This window comes from Vombatus ursinus, unplaced genomic scaffold (assembly GCF_900497805.2).
Source record: "Vombatus ursinus unplaced genomic scaffold, bare-nosed wombat genome assembly UNPS02015089.1, whole genome shotgun sequence".
Classification (NCBI taxonomy): Eukaryota; Metazoa; Chordata; class Mammalia; order Diprotodontia; family Vombatidae; genus Vombatus; species Vombatus ursinus.
Window position 1 is genome coordinate 4,869,128 of NW_020954867.1, and position 20,942 is coordinate 4,890,069.

The window sequence follows — 20,942 nt, forward strand, 5'->3', positions numbered from 1 at the left end:
ATCAATATCATTAAAGAATATAAATTTAAATATATAAATAAAATCCTATGAAAAAATTACAACAATTTATTGGGGAAAATGGTTTACTATAATCAAATGGGATTTATACTAGGAATTCAAAAATAGTTCATTATTAGGAAGGTAATTAAAAATAAAAGTCTCTAAGACCTTTGTCTATATAATAGATGAAGAAAATACCTTGGACAAAGTACAACACTGATTTGTTAAAAACTGTAAAGTAGGGACACAGAAGAATCTTTTTTTTTTAATGATCAAACTATCTAAAACAAGCATCTGTTATTTGACGTACTTCTAGGAAGGCTAGAAATAAGAATAAGACAAAAGAAAGAGATGAGACATAAAGGTAAGCAGAAGTAACAAAAATCTATTTTCTGATGACACACAGGTTTAATAGAAAATCCCAGAAAATCAGCAAAGAAATAAACATTAATATGCTCAGTATAGTAGGTTACAAAGTAAACCCACAAAATTAACATTTTACAGCAAAAACAAAAGAATAATAGAATGGGAGGTTCAATTAAAAAGAACTACAAAGTACATGAAGTATATAGAAATCTGTCTATTAAAAGCACACTCAATACCTGAATAAATATAATTAAGAAATCCTTCTTAAACTCTCAAGATCAAGCTAGACAAGAAATAATTAGAAATAACTGAATTTAACAACTTAGTGTTTAATAACCTGGAAGCATAAGTTGCCTAGAAAACTCTGTATCTCGCAAGACCTGGAAAAACTAAAAAGCAGTCTGGTAGAAATCAGGTTTAGAATAACACTTTATACCATATATTATAAAACAACTCCGAATGCATATGTGACCTAAGTATTAAAAATTATACTACAAAAATTACTAAGTATTTATTAAGCATTTACAATGTGCCAAGGACTGTGCTATGTGCTGGGGATACAAAAACAAAGGATTTAACAATTATTACTCTCAAGAACCTCACATCCTAACCAGTTTTTCCTGTGACTGGATCATCCTGGATAGTTTCTGGGGTGGTCCAGGGCCAGGTAGGGGGAGCAAGGTAAGAGAGGTAGGACACCCAATGGGGGCAGGTTTTACCATCACCTAGCTGTCTTCCATGAATGACAAATAAATAAAAAGGAGTGAGAAGGAGCAGTTAGACAAGTAGGAGGAGGAGACAGTGTTGTCATGAAAACCCAAGGAGGAGAGTAGTCAATAATATCAAATGCAGTAGTTAAGAACGGTGAGGACTGAAAAGGATTGAAAGGATTGAAAAGGTAATATTTGGCAAATAAGAGATCACTGGTGATTCTGGAGAGAGCAGTTTCAGTTGAATTACATGGTTGGGAGTCAGAGTGCAAAGAATCAGAAGTAGAGAAAACAGAGGCAATGAGTATAAATACAGAAAGAGAAGAGAGAGATAGGATGATAACTTAAGGGGATGGTAGGCTATAGTTTTTAAGGATTGGGGAGAGTTGAGCATAATTTTAAAATATAACTATTCAGGAGGGTTAATGCAAAATGTTTCTTGAAGCTTTTCATATGTTTATAGCACATCAATAATCTCAAAATATGGAGCATCAATCTTTCTTAAGAAATTTGGAAAACCATTTGACTACTATCATAGAATGTCCCCAACTCCCTAACCCCAAACCAACCAAACAAAACCCATAATACTCCACATTGCATCTCTCTAGACATTTGCTAATTTTGAAAACCAACATATTATTCAGGATGAATTTACTCTTAGCTCTCACTGCTCTGACAGCAGTAGAGAAGGCACCAACAAAGAAAAATTGAACATCAGATAAAGGCAGAAGAGATGACTGAGATGCTATCTGTCAAAGAAAGAAGATGATTAAAGGCATGTATTGAGGAATTAGGGCCACCTCATAGTCAGTGGATTATGTCAAGGGGTTTTCAGATGAAGAGAAGGGGAAATGATGGAATTCACCAGGAATGTCCTCAAATTTCTCAATAAAAAGTTTAAAAAGTAAGATCCTCAAATGAGAGAAGTCAAAGGGTGAGAGGTGGAAGACTTGAGATGAAACAAAAGGGCTTAAAAGAGCTTCTGTAGAGAATCAAAGAGGAATAAAGGGAGGCCCAAGATAGAAAGAAAAGTCTAATGTACATCCAAAATATTGATAACCATACTTTTTGTAGTAGCAAAGAACTAGAAACAAAGGAGATATCCACCAACTGAGGAATGGCTAAACAAACTGTGGTACAGGAATGTAATTAATGAGTACTGCATTGTAAAACAAAACAAAACAAAACAAAACAAAAAACAACCAGTGAATATAAAGAATACAAGAAGGCATGGGAAGACTTTCGTGAACTGATGCAAAGTGAGATAAGCAGAACCAGGAAAACAATATAAACAATGACTACAACAATGGAAGTGGAAAGAACTACTATCACCTACCACAATCAAAATAGAAATGGCACACTGTGCAATTATAATTTACAACTCTGGATCCCAAGAAGAGATATGAGAACATACTACCTTCTCTTATTTGCAGGGGGTGGTAGGACACATATACTGCTAAACTTGATTGATATGTTGGTTAATTTTGCTAAAAATGTCTTAACCCTTTCTGTTTTAAAACATTTAAAATTAGAGGTGGCTCTCTGAGTGGGAGAGGGGAGATAGGTCATATTGAAAAAGAAGATATATGCACGAAGTTAGCAATAAAAAAATTTTTAAACCTTTCTAGTACTTTGCTTATGCTTCCAAATAACTTCCATTCTATTTTATATTATAATTGTATATAATTTATTTTCACTATTTGACAATATGCTTCATGAAAGTAGGGACTACTAATTTCTAATTTGTATATTCCCCCATATTACCTGGTACAATGCCTTAATACATTTCTGTTCAATTAAAAAATCATGAGCAATAATATAAAATTACATTGGAGATTTTGATTTTTTTTCTCATTAGTTCATGCAGTAAGTTGATATTGCTTCATAGCATTTTTCTAGCAAAAAGATGTTTGACATAATTGATATATGGAATATCTGCTAGGAATGATGCCTGATAAGAATCAGAAAATGTAGAGCTGGTAGAGATTTCATGTGGCCTAAATTAACCTAATTTCATAAATAAGGAAGCTAAGTTCCTCAAAGGTTACATGACTTCTATTGTCATAGTGAGAAACAAGGGGAGGATTGGAATGCAGGTCCTTTGAGTGAAAATCTAGTATTCTTTTTACCCTGACATGCTTCCTTTAGGTATAGGCATTCAAAAATCAGGAAAACTGATATTAAAAATGAGTGATACATTTTCAGTTAGCAAAGATATTATTTAAAATGTTTAGTTTCTAAAGATGTCTGATTTAGATGAAATTCATTCCATTTATGTGTTAGCAAAGATGATAATGGCAATCACCTTTGTGCCTTAGGAGTCAAGTCACCAAGATTATCAAGCAACATTTTTGTTTTTTTTGTTTGAAGAGTGTCTGGTAAGTTTACTTTTCTTTTTCCTGGATCTTTAGTCAGTAGAAAGAAGAGGATTCAGAATGAAAACTGTGCTGCTAATACAGTTACAAGAAGAGGTAATGAAGGGTGCTGGTATTATTGGGAAGGGAATGACAAGTGTATCTCTCTTGGAAAAAGACTACCAAATCAACTGGAATAGAAAAAAGAAAGATATTTAGACATATTTGATACAGTGATGGACCTTTCCTCATTGCCTGTTTAAACCAGTTTTAGCACCAAATAGACTTGATAACTGAAAAATTATAAACAAGGTTTGGAAATCTAGAACTTACGAATAGAAAGTTCATTCACAAAATTTAGATTCTCAAATTTAATAAAGTGGCTAATTATGAACCACAAAGCATAACACTTCACAGAAAAAGGAGTATTCTCTCCTTTCAAATCAAGAGTTTCTAATACAGAAAGTTGTGACTCATTAATTAATAAACTGTTAGGTAAATGTACACCTTTCAATGACCCAACTTTTTTGCCTCTCAAGAGTCTGATCACATCCTTTTCACATCAATTCCTCGCACTCTTGCATTGCAACAAACCACTATGGCACTGGAGCTCACATCAGACATAGCCATCAAATCAATTATAACAGTCTGCTGCTGGCTTATACTGACAAGACATGATTGATAACAAAACCTGCCTACTTTCTGTTCTCATCTGACAGCAACAAAACAGTCCCTGCCTGCTTTTACCAGCATTTGTCATAAATCAATAGCAATTTCGTCACCTAGAAAGGTGCTGTCAACTCTGTTCAGTTCATCTGGTTTAATTTTATTTTCATAATTTTAAAATATAACTATTCAGCAAGGTTAATGCAAAATGTTTGTTTATTGAAGCTTTTGATATGTTTATAACATCAATAATCTCAAAATATGGAGCATCAATCTTCTTTAAGAAATTTGGAAAAAACATTTGACTACTATCATAGAATGTCCCCAACTCCCTAACCCCAAACCAACCAAACAAAACCCATAATACTCCACATTGCATCTCTCTAGACATTTACAAATTTTGAAAACCAACATATTATTCAGGATGAATTTACTCTTAGCTCTGACAGCATAGTTTTTTAAATAACTGTTTGAAGTGTTGAGGATTTCATGGCACCAATTTTCTCAGAAACAAGGAAGACATATTACTTTTGGCTTTCTTCCCCACCCCCACCCCCCAATATCAACATATAATTTCATAGTGAGAATGCCAAAAAAAAATTAAAGTGCAAGGTTGCAAAAAAGATAAAAAGTTAGTCAACAAGCATTAAACATCCACTGTATGCAGATATTACACTGGGTCCCATGCCCAATTTGAGAACAAAAATGGCTTTCTTGAAAAAAAAAATGACTTATAAAATAGACTAACACATAAAATAGACTTATAAAATAGACAAATTTAGTAGTATTAGCACTGCCTATGCTATACTTTTAAACATACTAACACTATGTGTATATCAAATATTTTGTATAGGCCAGGAGTCAGGAGTAAAGGAGAGAAGGGTCATTCCATCTCCAACTTCCCTGCATTTGAACAAACCACCTCTACCCACCTCCCTCAGTGCCTGAGATATATACTTTCCTTAATTCTGCCTTTCAGAATATTTATCTTTCAAAGGTCACCTTAGGACCCATTGTGTCTATTAAAACCTTCCACAATGTTCCCTAATGCCTTTTCCTACACCCTTCTCCATTACCTGGTATGTAGTTTGTATATATATATTTTTTTATGTACATATATGAATACATGTTACTTCCCCACAACAGAATGGAAGTTCCTTGAGGATAAGGGGCTGTTTTGTTTTTGTCTCTGTATCGCTAGCTTCTTGCATAGTACCCAACACATGGCAGAAATTTAATATGTGTAGAATGGAAGAACTGAATTATAGGAAAAGAGTACAATGGAAATCATGAGATACTGGACATCTGATTAAAAATGTCTGGCAGATACAAATCAATTACTTCCTAATTCCTCTTCACCCACTAAAAGATAATTGTTAACATAAAAATGTATTCAGTATCTAGATACGTGTTGTGCTCTATTAGGCACTATGCCAATTTAAGTGGGGAGGGGGAACCTGTTCTTGTCCTCAGAGTGCATGAACAATAAGAAAAAAAATAGGCTCAATCACAATATCACATAAGCACATTTTCAATTTGTAGCTATATCAGAAAATGGAAATATGATTTTATTATTTCCTTTGCCAAAGGCAAATGAAGCAGGTAATTCTTTGTGCAATTATTTGGAGTACCATCTCTGAATCAACAGCTTAAGCATGGATATTTTTGAATCTATATTAAAAAGACAATAATCACCACTGAAATAGTAGCTATTAACTTTTACTCCTTTTTCTTTCTGGCCCCTCACAAAAGACTATTGTGATGGCCTATTAATTCATATATATTTCATGCCACATTAATCTTCTTAAAATATCATTTTCTATGCCACTTCCCTGCTCTTCTAAAACTTCTAATGGTCCTATAACCTACAAGATTAAATCCAAACACAGCCTAGAATTCAAGACTCTTTGAAATCTGGCTCCAATCAACCATTCCAAGGTTTCTCTCTCTCTACTCCTCAACACAAATTGTCTTAATGGATAACCATAATTCTAGCCCAATACTCCTCTTACAAATAGATGAGGGAAGGAATAATTGGTCTGTCATGGCCCTCTTGCTCTCCACAAAAGCGGAAATCAGTCTCCCTTGAAAAAGTGGGCCAGATCCCAGACCGAATCCATTGTCATCTATGAGTATCTACAAACAGTAACCACATGTAAACTATTACATACACACACTTTTTCATTTTTATAGGGAGTCTTGCACTCTATAGAACATCACTGCTTGAATAAAATGTAAGGTTTGACAAAGCAAACTAGGAATAAAAGAGAAACTTCAATATAGCGGGCATCTTATATTTATTTACAAAAGTTATCAATGAGGTGTCACAATGAGTTATCAATGAAGAGTGGCATCTTCAAAGTGGCCCTTGAAAGAAGATGTGGCAGGAGTATGTTCAAGTCATAAGAAGACATTTTGAACATGTTCACCAAGATAAGAGAGGATCATGTAATATCTACTGATCTAGTTCTGTCAAATTTAGTAGTATTACCACTGCCCATGCTAGCCCGAAATAGTTGCCTGCTTGTCCATCTCAAAAACCCCAGATAACCCAATATACATCATGCTGAATAAAAAGCTCTGAGTAAATATTACTTTGTTTATGGCACCTTAAGAATCTGGGAAAGGCTCATAAGAGTTAAAACTTAATTAGGCTAGAACAAATGTAAAGGTTTTGGGGACAATAAGTTCATTAATGCATTGTTTGTGGAGCTGTAAATTGATCCATGCATTCTGCCCTCTCTCTTTATGAGAATATGCCCAATAAATTTACAAAGCCAGCAATGGAAGGAGTCAGATTTTTCTCTCTCCTTCCTTTACCTTTACCTAATTACACCAACTGTAATGCTCAGTGATCACAGAGCTGAGGTAACAAAGGCACCCCTCTTTCCCACCAATCACAACTCTAGAATCCCTGGGAATTAGGGAAAATTAATGAAACCTAACACATGAGAGAAAGGAATTTTACTGAATAAAAAGTGAAAGTTGAGAAGCCATCACTGGTGTGGTACCTCCTATTAGTGAATATGATGTACATTTAGAGAACTGAAATGTCCTCCATCTCCATGCCTCCTGAGGCTCTTGTTAGTTGTTGAAAATATCCTTCAATAAAAAAATAAATCTCTTTTGGAGTAAGTTTTTTCATTGTCTGTCTTCTGTCTTCCTAGTGTGAATGCTGATTTATAATAAAATATCTCATTTATACAGGTACTTGCCTCTAAATTTTGGAAATAATATTGATGGTAGAGATTAATCACATCTCTGTTCCTCATTATTCCCTCTGGCACTAATTGAAACATATGGGGGGGGATGCTGTGTGAGGGGCTAATGTGAAAGAAAAGTGAAAAGTGTTTCTTAGGGCCAGGCCATAAGTGTCAAACTAAATACTTTATATTTTATCCTACAGACAATGGGGTGGGGGCCAAAAAAACACTGAAGGTTTTTTGAGCAAGTGAGTGATGTGGTCAGATGTAGTCATTAAGATAATTGATGGGGCAGCTAGGTGGCACAGTGGATACAGCACCGGCCCTGAAGTCAGGAGTACCTGAGTTCAAATCCAGCCTCAGACCAAACACTTGACACTTACTAGCTGTGTGACCCTGGGCAAATCACTTACCCCCAGTTGCCTTAAAATAAAATAAAATAAAAAAGATAATTGACAACTGTGTAATGAAAAAGGGGAGTTACTGGAGATCAGAGACAGGCTATAAGGAGGCTATCATAGCAGTCAAGGTGAGATGTGAGAAGTTCCTAAACTCAGGTGGTGGCAATGTGAGTACTCAATGTGAGTACTGAAGAGGAGAAAAAAGCAAAGATATCGCCCAAGTAGAATCCAGATGTGTTTGTTTAATCAAATCATCTTAAGCTGTTGTAACAAGTAGCTGAACAATCACAGGATTTAGAAATTTAGAGCTGGAAGAGATTTATTCAATCACCTTGACATGACCAAGATGAAACTAAGGCTCAGAGGAATGACATGGATTTTTCAAGGTCACAAGGTAGGAAGTGGAGCCATGTTTCAATCAGGTGTCTTTCAACTTTACTATGCTAGAGCAGGGGAATGTTGGTTTGGAAAAGGAGGCTTCTTCATTTTGGCCCAGTGTTTTCCCATCAAATCCTAGCTGTACCCCTATTGGGAGGAAAAGAAAAAAAGGAGAATTCTATGGGCTTCTCTTCAACTACTCACTTAAAGTCCACCTGTTCTTATTTGTTATCAATATAATATTTGAATGACTTCACTATTCATAGGGACCTTTAAACTATGTACCCTACAGATACCAATAATCTGCTATATTTGCTCTTCATAGATCTAAAAATTGTTGCTATGTGTAGTACTTGGTATAGGAGATACATAGCGGAGGACTTGGAGTCATGGAAATCTGAGTTTGAATCCATCCTCAGAGAATTCTAGGCTATATGGACCCAGGCAAGTTACATGACTTTTTGGGTCATAGTTTCCCCATCTGTAAAATTAGCAGGTTGGATTTAATGACCTCCAGGTTCCATTTCACTCCTAAATTTATGATTTTATATATTTTTTCACATATGGGCCTCGGAAAGCTATTCCAGGTTCCAGATATTGCACTGGTAAATATCTACTCAAAACCATAGTTTTTTGAGCTCCCAACAATGGATTTGTTACTTTTACAAGGCCAGGACACATCAGTGCAGAGCAAGCAAAATAGAGTTAATCACATAGCTTAGAAATTGAGTAACAAGATTCAATCCACAGGCACATTACTCTTTCCCACTGTTAATCAATCACTCTATAAGAGAGGAAAGGGGACACACACATACCCCACATGTGAATACAAGAACAAGGAACACAGATGTCCCACGTTAAGCATTTCCCCCGGGAATATCATTTGACTTGGGTCTTTCCCTAACAGAACCCTCATTTCTTCTGTAAGCACTTAGGTTAAGACGATGTCAAATACAGCCCAGTCATACTGGGGTTGCAATGGATAAAGTGCCAGACGTGGAGTCAGGAAGATTCATCTTCATGAGTTCAAATCTGGCATCAGACATTTAATTGATGTGTGACATCAGGCAAGTCATTTAACCCTGTTTGCCTCAGTTTCCTCATCTGTAAAATGAGCTGGAGAAGGAAATGGCAAACCACTCCAGTATCCTTACCAAGAAAACGCCAAATGAGGTCATGAAGAGTCAGATATGACTAAAAAGTAACTCAACAACAACAAACAACACAAACCAGGTTTTATTTAATACGGCAGAAAACAGAAGGGGCTCAAACTCAAGCAGTTCTACTATCTTTCACCTCTTCTTGTTGAGTCTGTTCTACTTTCTGGATCTTTATATAGCTCACATACTTATAACTACCATCTAAAAGATAATGACTAATTTATGCTCTAAATCCTTTTTTGCTATTTCCCACATAAGTTTCATCTCGCTTTTCTCTCCATCTGGATCTCTTTCCAGCCCTGCTTAGTGCAAGGGCCAACTTGGGTGAATTCCTAGATGTCATCTCAGTGATCTTCACTGCAGCAACTCTTAAGCCATGAACTTAAGTCAGTACCAGAATAAAGTCAATGAGGACCAAGGATAAAGGAGAAATCACAGCCTACTCAGAGAATTCACAACTTGTCGAGGAGACGGTAGACGGGGTGCTCTTGGTTCATGTCTGTACATTCTTGAAATATAATTATTTAGAAAACATGCTACCTTTGGTTTATGACATGATGATGTTACTCTCTCTTTTTTTTTTTAGGCAATTGGGGTTAAGTGACTTGCCCAGGGTCACACAGCTAGTAAGTGTCAAGTGTTGGTCTGAGGCCAGATTTGAACTCAGGTCCTCCTGACTTCAGGGCCGGTGCTCTATCCATTGTGCCACCTAGGTGCCCCTTGATGTTACTCTTATATAACAGGATAAGTACTTCAGATTATTATGTCTGAAGAGAAAAAGAGGAGATAATGTTACTTTTCTATAATAAGATAAATATTTCAGATACATAGTGATTTTCTTAAAATTCATTATTTTACCACTGTAGTTTTTAAGAGCACAAAAGTGGTGATATAATAAGGTCTTATTTGTTTTCTGTAATAAGATTTTCAACATAGGTGCCTTTAACTCAAACACAAACATCCCATTTTATTATATAGAAAACCCAGAAATTTAATGTAATAATTTAGAAGTACTAATCTACATTACATGGAAAGAAGTAATAATTCTCCAGCCCTCTCTAACAACTTGAAATATTTTATAGGTCTTTAGGGTCAATTATTCACTTCAAAATACTCCTGAGAATCATATTAATTATAGTCCTTAAATAAGTACAATAGCTACAAATAAGGAAATATTTAGGTTAAAAATAATCCCTCTAATCCACAGTGTCTGTTGCTAATTCCAGGTCAGCGTCACTATTTGTATCAGCAATCTAAGTGCAAAGACTAGAATAAACTCTGATATGTACCACGTGCACCTAATAAAGACTTAATGTGGTATGCACTGCCCCCTTCCCCATACACTTTCTTGGAAAAAAACATTTTAAAGAAAATATGGTCAATTATATTTTTTGCAATAGTTATCTGAAGGTCCATTGGTAAGTCCTTTCTAGTCTGATATTATGATACCAGCCTCTTTTTAGTGGCTTGTAGGTTGGGGAATTAATGGTATATTTGTAGAGCATTTTCATTTTATTTAAAACTTAAATTTACAACCATTTACATACATTTATATGCAGCTAGAAACATATTTAAGTGTAATTTTCTTTGAAAATGCCAAGGGAACAAAGGGACAAGACATTTTTAATAAAATAAGTTTAAAAAGTATATGTATCACAGACATTACTGTCATTTTCTTATGTTAAAAAAGAGATTAAAAATGTTAATGATGATCCAAAAACATTCTTACGTTAGATTTAGAGAACAGTAATAACTTCTTGCTTTTGGGGAAAAATTTATTTTGGGAAAGCATTTAATCATAGCAAAAGAAAAAATAGTCAAAATAGATTTTTGAATATCTCTCCTCTCTATATAGTTCCTGTTAGCTATAATATTTATTTTCTGGACTCTTTTACAGACATGTTTAGTACAGGTGGTAAAGCTATAGTGGAAATACAATACAATGACAATAAAGGCATTCTTTTTCTGAAGATGGGATTGGGGGTAGGTAGGAGTCAAGCTAGAGGATCTACAATTTTGGCAAATCAGAGACTTTAAATTCTCATTATTTTTGGCAAAACTGCAGTATAGTCTAACTGTTCTTACAAGAATTGACAGTGTGCCTGCCAGAAAAGCAGATTTTTAAAACTTCACTACATCATCCCCCACTTTGTTCCCTATTTTAAACACATCATCTGGGATTTGTTTATTTAGTAGAAGCAAAGTAGGAAATTTAAAACAATGCAAGAAAGAAGAAAGGGAGACAGAGCCAAAGTAAAATACTAAGAAGGCATTATTGCAGAAACAAGACCAACTGAAAAGTTTACCAAGCACTTTACGAAGCTCTAACAAGCTTATCCTTGGGTTGTGCACTCGCTCACGAATAATGGGGGCAGGAAGAGAGAGGGATGATCTTGTGGCTATGGCTCTTGCAGGCAGCAATGGGAAGATTTTCATTAGCTTTAGGGTGGGTGGGGAGTTTTCATGCCCCATGAGAAACTGTTTGGCACACTGTCTCTGGCAATAGGTGCCCCAAGTTATCCAATCAGTGTCAAAAACATAAATGAGGCGGTAAACACTTGTGCATATTAACCACGGGCTAAATTATTTGAATCTAATCATCAAGGGTCTCCATAGAAAAACAAAGTCGAAAGAAAAGGTTTGATCATGTCCTGAATTTCTAACTTAACTCTCTTGACTCTGAAGCATGTCAAATGGTCAGTAAACAGATTAACATTCACTCAGGACTACATTTTCCTAGTACTTTCTATATTGGGGTATCTTGTTATTTATGAGACAGACTAGAAAGTAATTAATTACTGAGGGCTAAAATAGATCTTAACACAGTTATTACTATGGTTTATTATGATGCTAATTTAGGTATAAACAAAAGTTAAAACCAGCCTTCTAAAACACAAATTCATATTAAAATTATGCACTGACCCTGCTAGTATAGGCAATACTATAAAAAAGTTCCACTCTCATTTTAAGACCATTAAAGCTTCAACACTTGGTCTCTCCTACTTATGTGTATATATTTTAAATCTGCACACTAATAACTTCCATGAAATGTATTGCTGTTTGCAAAGCAGCAAATTTTGAATCCTCTCTAACTTGACCATTTAATAGTCAATAATAATTTTTAAAAGGAAGCTCTAACAACTGTGCTTCAAATGTTTTAACTGACCATTTATATGATTTATTTTTTTTCAAAGCACCTAAAGCAATTAGGTTTTATTAATGAATTAACTACTGGCCATTTCCCTCCATGTTGAAGCTTATTGTTTCTTGAATTAAACTAGCATGACATTCCACCCAAATCTGTAAATGTCTTTTATTTTGTGTTTTCCAAACTGGGACTCTTCTCATCTACATGGAGGAGAACTGAAGTTTTAACCTGTTTTTGCCAGCCAAGTCACACCTCTAAAAATAAGGATTTAAAATAATAAAAACAGCACTGGGGAGGTAGTCTGGTAAAGTGTATCTGGCAGTCATAATTATTAATTCCAATAAGCTATTTCCAATCTAATGAATCTTTTTAACCACAGGCCACATTAATGATGATTCAAATTAGAAATAAAAATAATAGCAAGTCACTGTTCTTGCTCTTAGGCCTCTGGATTTGGCAGTGTTGAGACTGGATCTAGATAGAGGTTTGCTAAGAGTTGCCTAGTACTTGTCTCTCTCCATATCATCAGTACCTTCTTAACAGGATTTAAAGTGATCTTGTCTTCCTCCCTAAATCCCAGATCAACAGTTGTCAGGGTGTGAGTAAAGCTGTGCTTCTGCCCACACAGTGGCACTGTGAGCCCTGTTGGTTGCTCAAACAATTTTTAAACTGAGCAGCCGGTTACCTTCAGTGGCAATGCTTTGGGGGGCACTCCGTGATGTTCACCCAAAGTCTCTGGCTGCTCTACAACTGTGCTAGTTAAGGGATCGACAGAAGGAGCAGCAAATGGCTACAATTAGCATTCGCCCTGCTCCAGCAACAGAATTTCATTGCTATGGCAACTGGAGTTGCCCAGACAACATGGAGCTTTGGCTGAGGCTAGTGTGCTGCATTATAACCACTACTGAACAGAATAGCCAGAGTTCACACTCATACTTCATGGCATGGGGGCTTTTTAATTAATAACAAAGGTTTCTTAAGTTTTCTAGCCTAATGTATACCTATGGCTTCTAATAGCCAGAATAAAATACCATTATTATACCTTTCTTTTTCTAATACCATAAAGATATCTGGAATGCAGGCAAAATAGCCAAATGCAAAAACTCCCATGTTAATGTATCTCCTTCCCTACATACTCTCCCCCACCATCAGGTTATATGACATTTATATCACAGAGATTAAGGAAAGAGAAAAGATAAGTTTTTTGTCTTTTTTTTTAATTTTAGGTTTGTTTGAGCAATAAAAAGTCTGCTATTCAGGTGCATAATGATTCTTAGGAAAGTGAAGAAAAGATAAGCCTAATGTAATTATAACAAATATGGGTTAATTTGGACTAAGTTGAAATATTTCATTGGAATCCATAATGTGTTAATAGATTGTTTGGGGATTTGAAATGTCAGCTGGTCTTTTAAACTGTTTAAAACCAAACAAACTAGGGAATATCAGGCAGATTGTGAAACACTCTGAGAGCAAGAAATAACAAAGCTAATTGGAATAAGTTCTGTAATAACAAAAGTAAAAAAAAAAATGGAGGTATTCATCTTAACAGTACAAAATAAGGCACTTGGATGATCATTAAGTGACTCTATGGCAAAGCCAAATGCTGGTATACAAAGCCACCCATGGTGATACATAATATTCCAGGAGAAGATCCAAAAATATTCTTTGATTAAGCAACAAGGGACAATCTTCATGTGGCAGAAACTGGGTTTTGCAACTCTACAGGTGACATTTTACTTCTTATACCTTATACACCCATCCAGAGGGATGGACCTTTGTCTGACAATATCTTTGAAGAAGCAGAGACAAAATCTTTTTAAACTATTCAAAATACAGTCTGCTTAAAGCTACAGGTTCAGTTATAGTTGTTCAGTTATTTCAGTTGTGTCCAATTCTTCGTGACCCCTTCTGGGGTTTTCTTAGCAAAGATACTAGAGTGGTTTGCCATTTTCTTCTCCAGCTCATTTTACACAGGAGGAAAATGAAGCAAACAGGATTAAGTGACTTGCCCAGGGTCACACAGCTAGTAAGCATCTGAGGCCAGATTTGAACTCAGGAAGATGAGTCTTCCTGACTCCAGGTCTGGTATTCACATATGGTACCACCTAGTTTCCAATAATAAGCATTAAACAATAACAAATAATACTGCATTGCCTTTACAGTTTTCTGAAGATATCCAATAAGGACAAATACTATAATGAAAGAAGACCAGAAAACATAGTTGTAAAGGAAAAACTGCTGAAAAAGTCTAATTCCTTTTATTTTTACCTGGATAAACTTCTGTAATAACTGTTAGCAAGTATAGACTCTACTACATTATCTAACTCTGGTCAGATGACCAACATAATAATGGGATCTTTCTTTATGTTTCTATACGGCACTGTCTTTTTGATATATAATATTTTGGTCACTGAAAAGTACAAAAAAAGAACAGGTCTATATAGAAAAATGATAAAATCAGCCTAAGAAGAAGTATTATCTCTCATATAAAAATGGTTGGAGAGGCACAGACTATTCTGACAGGAAACTGTCCAGTCTATATGTCTTGAGAGGGCAGGTTTGAAAGAACAGCAATTAGGTAGAGTTGGCTTCATTACATTGTGCTCCATAAGATCATTTACCTACAATTGTTTGAAGACTATGGAATAACTACAGAAAGAATGATGGAAACGTGTATTTTTGTGTGTAAAGCAGAGGCAAAACACCAAGCACAAGGTGGCCCTGATTTGAGGCAAAGAGTCAGAAGATTCTAGGAAGTGGAGACAAAAGGTAATAAACTACATATAGAAAGCATAATACAGAAGTGGTCAGGATTTGACCAAGGTTGACAGGCAGGCTTTGCAGATGATACAAAGAACTATTTGAATGGAAGGAAGCATAGAAGCTATTGGAATCTGAGTGGAGAAAAGAGGAATACTCTGCAGTTTGAAGAGTTGTCTTTGCTTATTGTTCTCTGGTGCTTTCTACAACTTGAAATAGGGAAAATCTGTCAGGGGGTAGTAGCTGTGCTGCCCTTTAGTATAATTCAAGGGTAAGGAACCTACAGCCACTAGGCCACATGTGGCCCTCTAGGTCCTCAAGCATGGCCTTTTGACTGAATCCAAACTTCTACTTAATAAAAGGATTTGTTCTGTAAAACTTGGACTCAGTCAAAAGGTCGCACTCAAGGACCTGGAAGGCCACATGTGGCCTCAAGGCTTCAGGTTCCCCATCCCTAGAATCTATACCTTAAAAGAAAGGGAAGGAAAAACAATCAATCAATAAACATTTATTAAACACCTACTATGTGCCAGGCACTGTGCTAAGTGCTGGGAAAACAAACATAAAAAAGACAGTTCCTGCCCTCAAAAAGTTTACAATCCAATGGTGGGGAGATAAAACATAAAATGAAGCTGAAAACAGGAAGGCTAGAAGAGAATGGAAGGTAACTTAGTGGGGCATGGAAGTGATGGCTGGCCTAGGAGTTCTCCTTAAACAGATGTTTGGGGAGGAGCCCTCTACTCCACTCTCCATTTAAAACGGTCCCAGGAGCAGAAGGTACAGTTGAGGGGAAGCCTTTCGGTTGTTTTTTTGCTAGGAACCATACTAATGTTTTTTGCTAAAAGAGATGAATACTTCTCAGCACCTTGCTAAGCATTGCTGTGTGCTAAAAGAAGTTCAGCTTCTGAAGTAGAAAAGTGACTTTGTTCATCAGAACAGCTGTTAGGACCAGAAGGGGAGAGAGAAGAGGACTAGTTTTGTCCTGCAGGTTAAGAAAAAAAAAAGGTACAGAATGTGTTCTAAAGTTATTTGTCCTTTGTTCTTGAAGAGGACCATGATATCAGGAAGGTGATGCCATGACTTGCAAGTGAACTGGATTTAAGTTAGGGGGGCTGTGCAAAGTCACCAGCCTCACTCTCTCTTCACCAGAGTCATCTGAGTCCAGTGGCTACACATAGATCAGGACAACTGGAGATGGCCCCTGATGCAGTGGGAGACCTTGGCCTTTTTAAGTTAAGATCTATATCAAGTCTGTTTGACTGAGGCAAAGACCATTCCATGATCAAGGCTAGGTAAGAAATGAGTCAAAGAATGGCCTCTTTTGCCTAATCAAAACAAACAAACAAACAATCTAGGAGGGCAAGACCCTCAGGATTTCTGGCTAAAACAGAAACAATTGCTATTTATACTGAAGCTGAGCCATCAGGGCCCAAACAATGACCAAGTGTGGCTTGGGCTGGGACCTATTGTTGGCCAATCTATGACAGCCAAAATAGTCTAGAGAAGCACTTCTTAAACTGTGGGTCATGACCCCCCAAATCTGGCAACAGTAAAAGGTTTCTGAACAATGACCAAAAATTAATTAAAAATCAAAGGTATAATGAATCTGAGGTGTTTCTGGCAGTGCTTGCCCATGTGGCATCATGCAACTTCACTGCAGCCTTGGTTCTGAACACAAAACATATGCACTTTGCACGGCACATGCCCTCAGGCTATGCAACCCCAACAAATGCTGTCTAAATGCGAAAAGGGGTTATGAGTGGAAAAAGTTTAAGAAGCCCCAGTCTGGAACTGGATGGTGAAATACTTTAAAATGATAGGTCCTAACCAAGATTGCTGCCTGAACCAGAAGCAAGTACTGTTAGTCAGAATCATGGGTTGAGCCTTACTTATGTGCCTTTCTTCTAAGATCCAGATAAGAATGTGCCCACTCTTTCCTATGGACACAGTGTATATTGATGGGACAATGTGACCCAGACTCTAGATATACTATTGTACTTTGATTATTCTTCTTTTGCCTTCTATTGAGTAAATATTGCAATTAGTGTTGTTTTTATTTTCCTAATTAGTAAATATTTCATGTTTAAAGGTAAATGGTGTGGTGATTAATTTTGTATGAATGGGAAGCACACTAGTAAGGGCTAAGGAGCTACACAAGTGTAGGAGTATATGCCTCCAATCGTGGTTATTCTAGTATTAGTCAGTGATAGCCAAATGGCTTCCCCTGTAGGGAACTAGAGTGACCTGCTGAAGTGGACGCAAGTGAGATGAATAATCCAGCCCTAGACCAAAAAGAGTGAGAGAAACTAGGAACAGTAAAGGTTGGTGTCATGCTCAAGATACATACAATTCTAAAAAGCTTTCCTCACACCCAAATTGTTACCAAAAATAACCTTCAGTTAGATAACTGCTTTCAAACACTGGCATTCACTACCTCATTTTATTACTAGTAAAACAACATTAAAGACAATAACTGATATGGAAAACAGATCACTTCCAACAACAGTTGACTTTTCACTGACCTCACTGATCATAATGGCCTAAACAGGAAAGCTATTGTTCATTGGGGGACAGCTCAGAATGCTAGAATCCTGTGAGACTTCTATCTGGATGCAGGATTGTATCAGGCTGTGTGGGCTTAGTTGAAGAAGGGAATTTAGGGGAGAAAGCTTAATGGTGGCAACAAAGTGTACTTACTAGTCACTAACTAGTCACATGCTGAAGAGTTGGCCCTTTAGTCAAAGAGAAGATATGGTGGAGGAACCACCAAGTCAGCAAAGTAAAGTCCAGGGTCTAAGTAGATTCCTGATGGCCTTGGACCCAGCCAGAAAAATGACTGATCTCCATGTCGGCTGCCAAAACCAAGCTGAGAGGAGATGAGGAACAATTTACTATTTCAAACACTATCACACAGTTTCTTGGGAAGTTGTTATTTCCCAGCTAGCAAATGATGGAGATTATACCTATTCTGAATATAGGGAGAAGAAATGAAAATAATTCTCATTTATTTTTCTACATTAACTGACTTGTTATAGTTAGTTATAGGGGTTGGTGACTAGAGAATGTTCAGTGGAATGGAGGTTTGAGCCATATTTTCATAACTAGGATTGCTCAAAGTTAATCAGGACAAAAAACATAAATTTAAAGAAGATATTCTTAAACAGATTTTAAAAGTTTAAAAATCTATATTAAGACTAAGGCACTGCCTTTTATTCTCTTTATTGTTTTGTAATATATCTGTATATGTTGATTTACTCAAGTCAATCACATGTCTTATATTCAAACAATTCTCATTTACGTAAACAGGAAATATGCTAATTAATTTCATGAGACTAAGAGCAGTACAAGGATTCCTATGTCCTCAGATGTGATTATATGAAACCCTAAAAAAAAAAACTTAGGATAGAATTTTAGGATTAATTCCATTAACTTTTTTCTATGAAGCAAGATGACATTAAAGGGAAATGGGGTAGGGGGTTGCCTTGAACACAATTTAGTATATATTATGGCAAGGTTAGGCCTGGTATGTTTGAGGGAAAGAAGGAAACGGGTAAAATGTATATTCTACACATATACAGAATTACCAATATTTCAAATGGCAATTTTGATTTCCTTTCTTAAGAAGAATTAAAAATGGAGTATCTCTCAGCCATTACTTAAGAAAAGAGCTGGAACACTAAGCAGGGGTTGAAGTACCTGCTTCAAAGTTTCAACCCAGATTCTTGTCCAGCTAAATTCAATATTTATGTTGATGTCTTCTCAAATACCCTAATGTTCTAATTCCCAAATCTCCTCAAGCCCACAACTTATTCCTTCATTGCATTCTAGCCATGGATGATTATATCCTAGATCACACCACCATCTACTAGTGATCCACTTCAATGACAAAAAAAAGTTTGAAATCTCCTTATGAAATCATAACCTATTATTTCATCTCTTTCCTCCATGCACTGATATACTCTAAGTCATGAGTCCTGCTCTGCAGTATCTTCCTTTTTCAATCTGAACCCAATAGTCAACCATTTACACTCCATGTTGTCCTCTGCCCTCAAATCCCTCATCCCCCTATCCTACTGATGTTCAAATCTCATCAAAACCCAATCCTGAATTACTCCCACCTTCTCTCCTACTCTTGTGCTGCTGAAGAGAGCTGGAAACAATCATTCAACTGAGACAACTGGGTCCACTACAAATGTGTTCTCTAATCTCATCTGTACCCTCATAATAAGACAATCCTTTTGCATTTGACCTATTGATTCTCTATCCACATAGTGGCTATTCCAAACCTTCTTTTCTCTGTTCAAACCTCCCACACCAATCCCTTCACAATGCCAGCCTACCTGGTATTATACTTTACTGGCCAAATAGAGACCAATCACCTCAATGCCCTCTTATCCTATTGTCTTTCATCCTCAAATATTTCATTATTTTCGGCATCTGCTCTTTTCACTTGATTGTCCTGAAGTAGCCTTTTCCTTCCCTTTCTACCATTCTTTACTTTGAAACTACTAACATACACAGACACATATATATGTATGTGAAAATATGTACATATATACTCAAGCAGAGAAAGATATAGAAAGATATAGCAGTATAGAAAGATACCGATGTACACCTATACATAAACATACACACACATATACATATACACCTGCTTAGTCAACAAACATTAGGTGACTACTACATCCCAGGCATGAGGCTAAGCAGTAGGAATAAAAAGGTGGGGAAAGGAGCCATCAAGTATGGGGGTATGATAGAAAAGTTCAAAAGAATACAGTCAGGTGGGAAATGTATACACACACGCACACTTCAAATTCATGCATGCATGTGTGATGTAAAATTTAATATATATTTATATATACATATACATGTATAGATACATACATGTGCGTGTTTCTCTATATATGTATCCACAATAATATACAACTATAGAAGCAGTATGAGGTAGTGGTGAAAGTGATGAACTTGAAATTAGTAGACTTGTGTATGAATATTAATAACAATAATAATAGCTGGGATTTATATAACACTTATTACGTGTCAGGCACTGTGCTAAGTGCTTTATAAATATTATGACATTTTGGGGCAGCAAGGTGGTGCAGTAGATAGAGCTTTGGCCTTGGAATCAGGAGGACATGAGTTCAAATCTGGGCTCACACTTGACACTTACTAGCTGTGTGACCCTGGGCAAGTCACTTAACCCCGATTGCCTCACCAAAAAGCAAAATTATGACATTTAATACTCACAACCATCCTGAGAGGTACGTGCTTCTATTATTCCCATTTTACAGTTGAGGAAACTAAGGCAAATGTTAAGTGCAGCATCACATAGCTGGTAAGTGTCTGAGACTGGATTTGAACTTAGGTCTTCTTGATTCCAGGCCTAGCACTCTACATACTGAGCAATGAATGCTATGTGACTATGAGCAAGTCACTTTACCTTTCAGATTCCTTATCTATAAAAAGAAATGATATTATTTACACTGCCCATTTCACAGGCTTGGTTTAAGGAAAGTCCTTTGCAAAACTTAATGTGTCATATAGATCAAGTATCATAAAGATATTATTATTATCACTGAAAAAAGTGATAGAAATAGCTAAATGAGAATTTTTTCTAAAAAATACTCCAAACAGAAACACCTGTCCCAATGGCTGCAAAGTCATTAGGTAGTAGAATAGCTTCATTAGTCATTGAAGAATACAAATAGATCATGGAAAAATCATTCTTGTCGGCCAAGGACATTATCAGTCCTTTAAGTTCCAACTTAAAATTCATTCTTTTAAGAAGTCTTCCCT

General features: G+C 36.2%; 1 protein-coding gene across 4 annotated transcripts in view; it reads right to left on the reverse strand.

Annotated features, from left to right (window-relative positions):
* DIAPH3 (diaphanous related formin 3) overlaps window positions 1-20,942 on the reverse strand; it is a 426,288-nt gene that overhangs the window by 90,331 nt on the left and 315,015 nt on the right. Inside the window, exon 26 of one of the 4 annotated variants that reach the window (XM_027846173.1) lies at window positions 9,934-10,005. The exons of the other annotated variants lie outside the window; for them this stretch is intronic. Within the exon in view, the coding sequence (XP_027701974.1) occupies window positions 9,992-10,005 (14 nt within the window). The 3' untranslated portion in view covers window positions 9,934-9,991. Of the gene's footprint in view, window positions 1-9,933; window positions 10,006-20,942 lie in introns of those variants that run through there. 4 annotated transcript variants of the gene reach the window in all.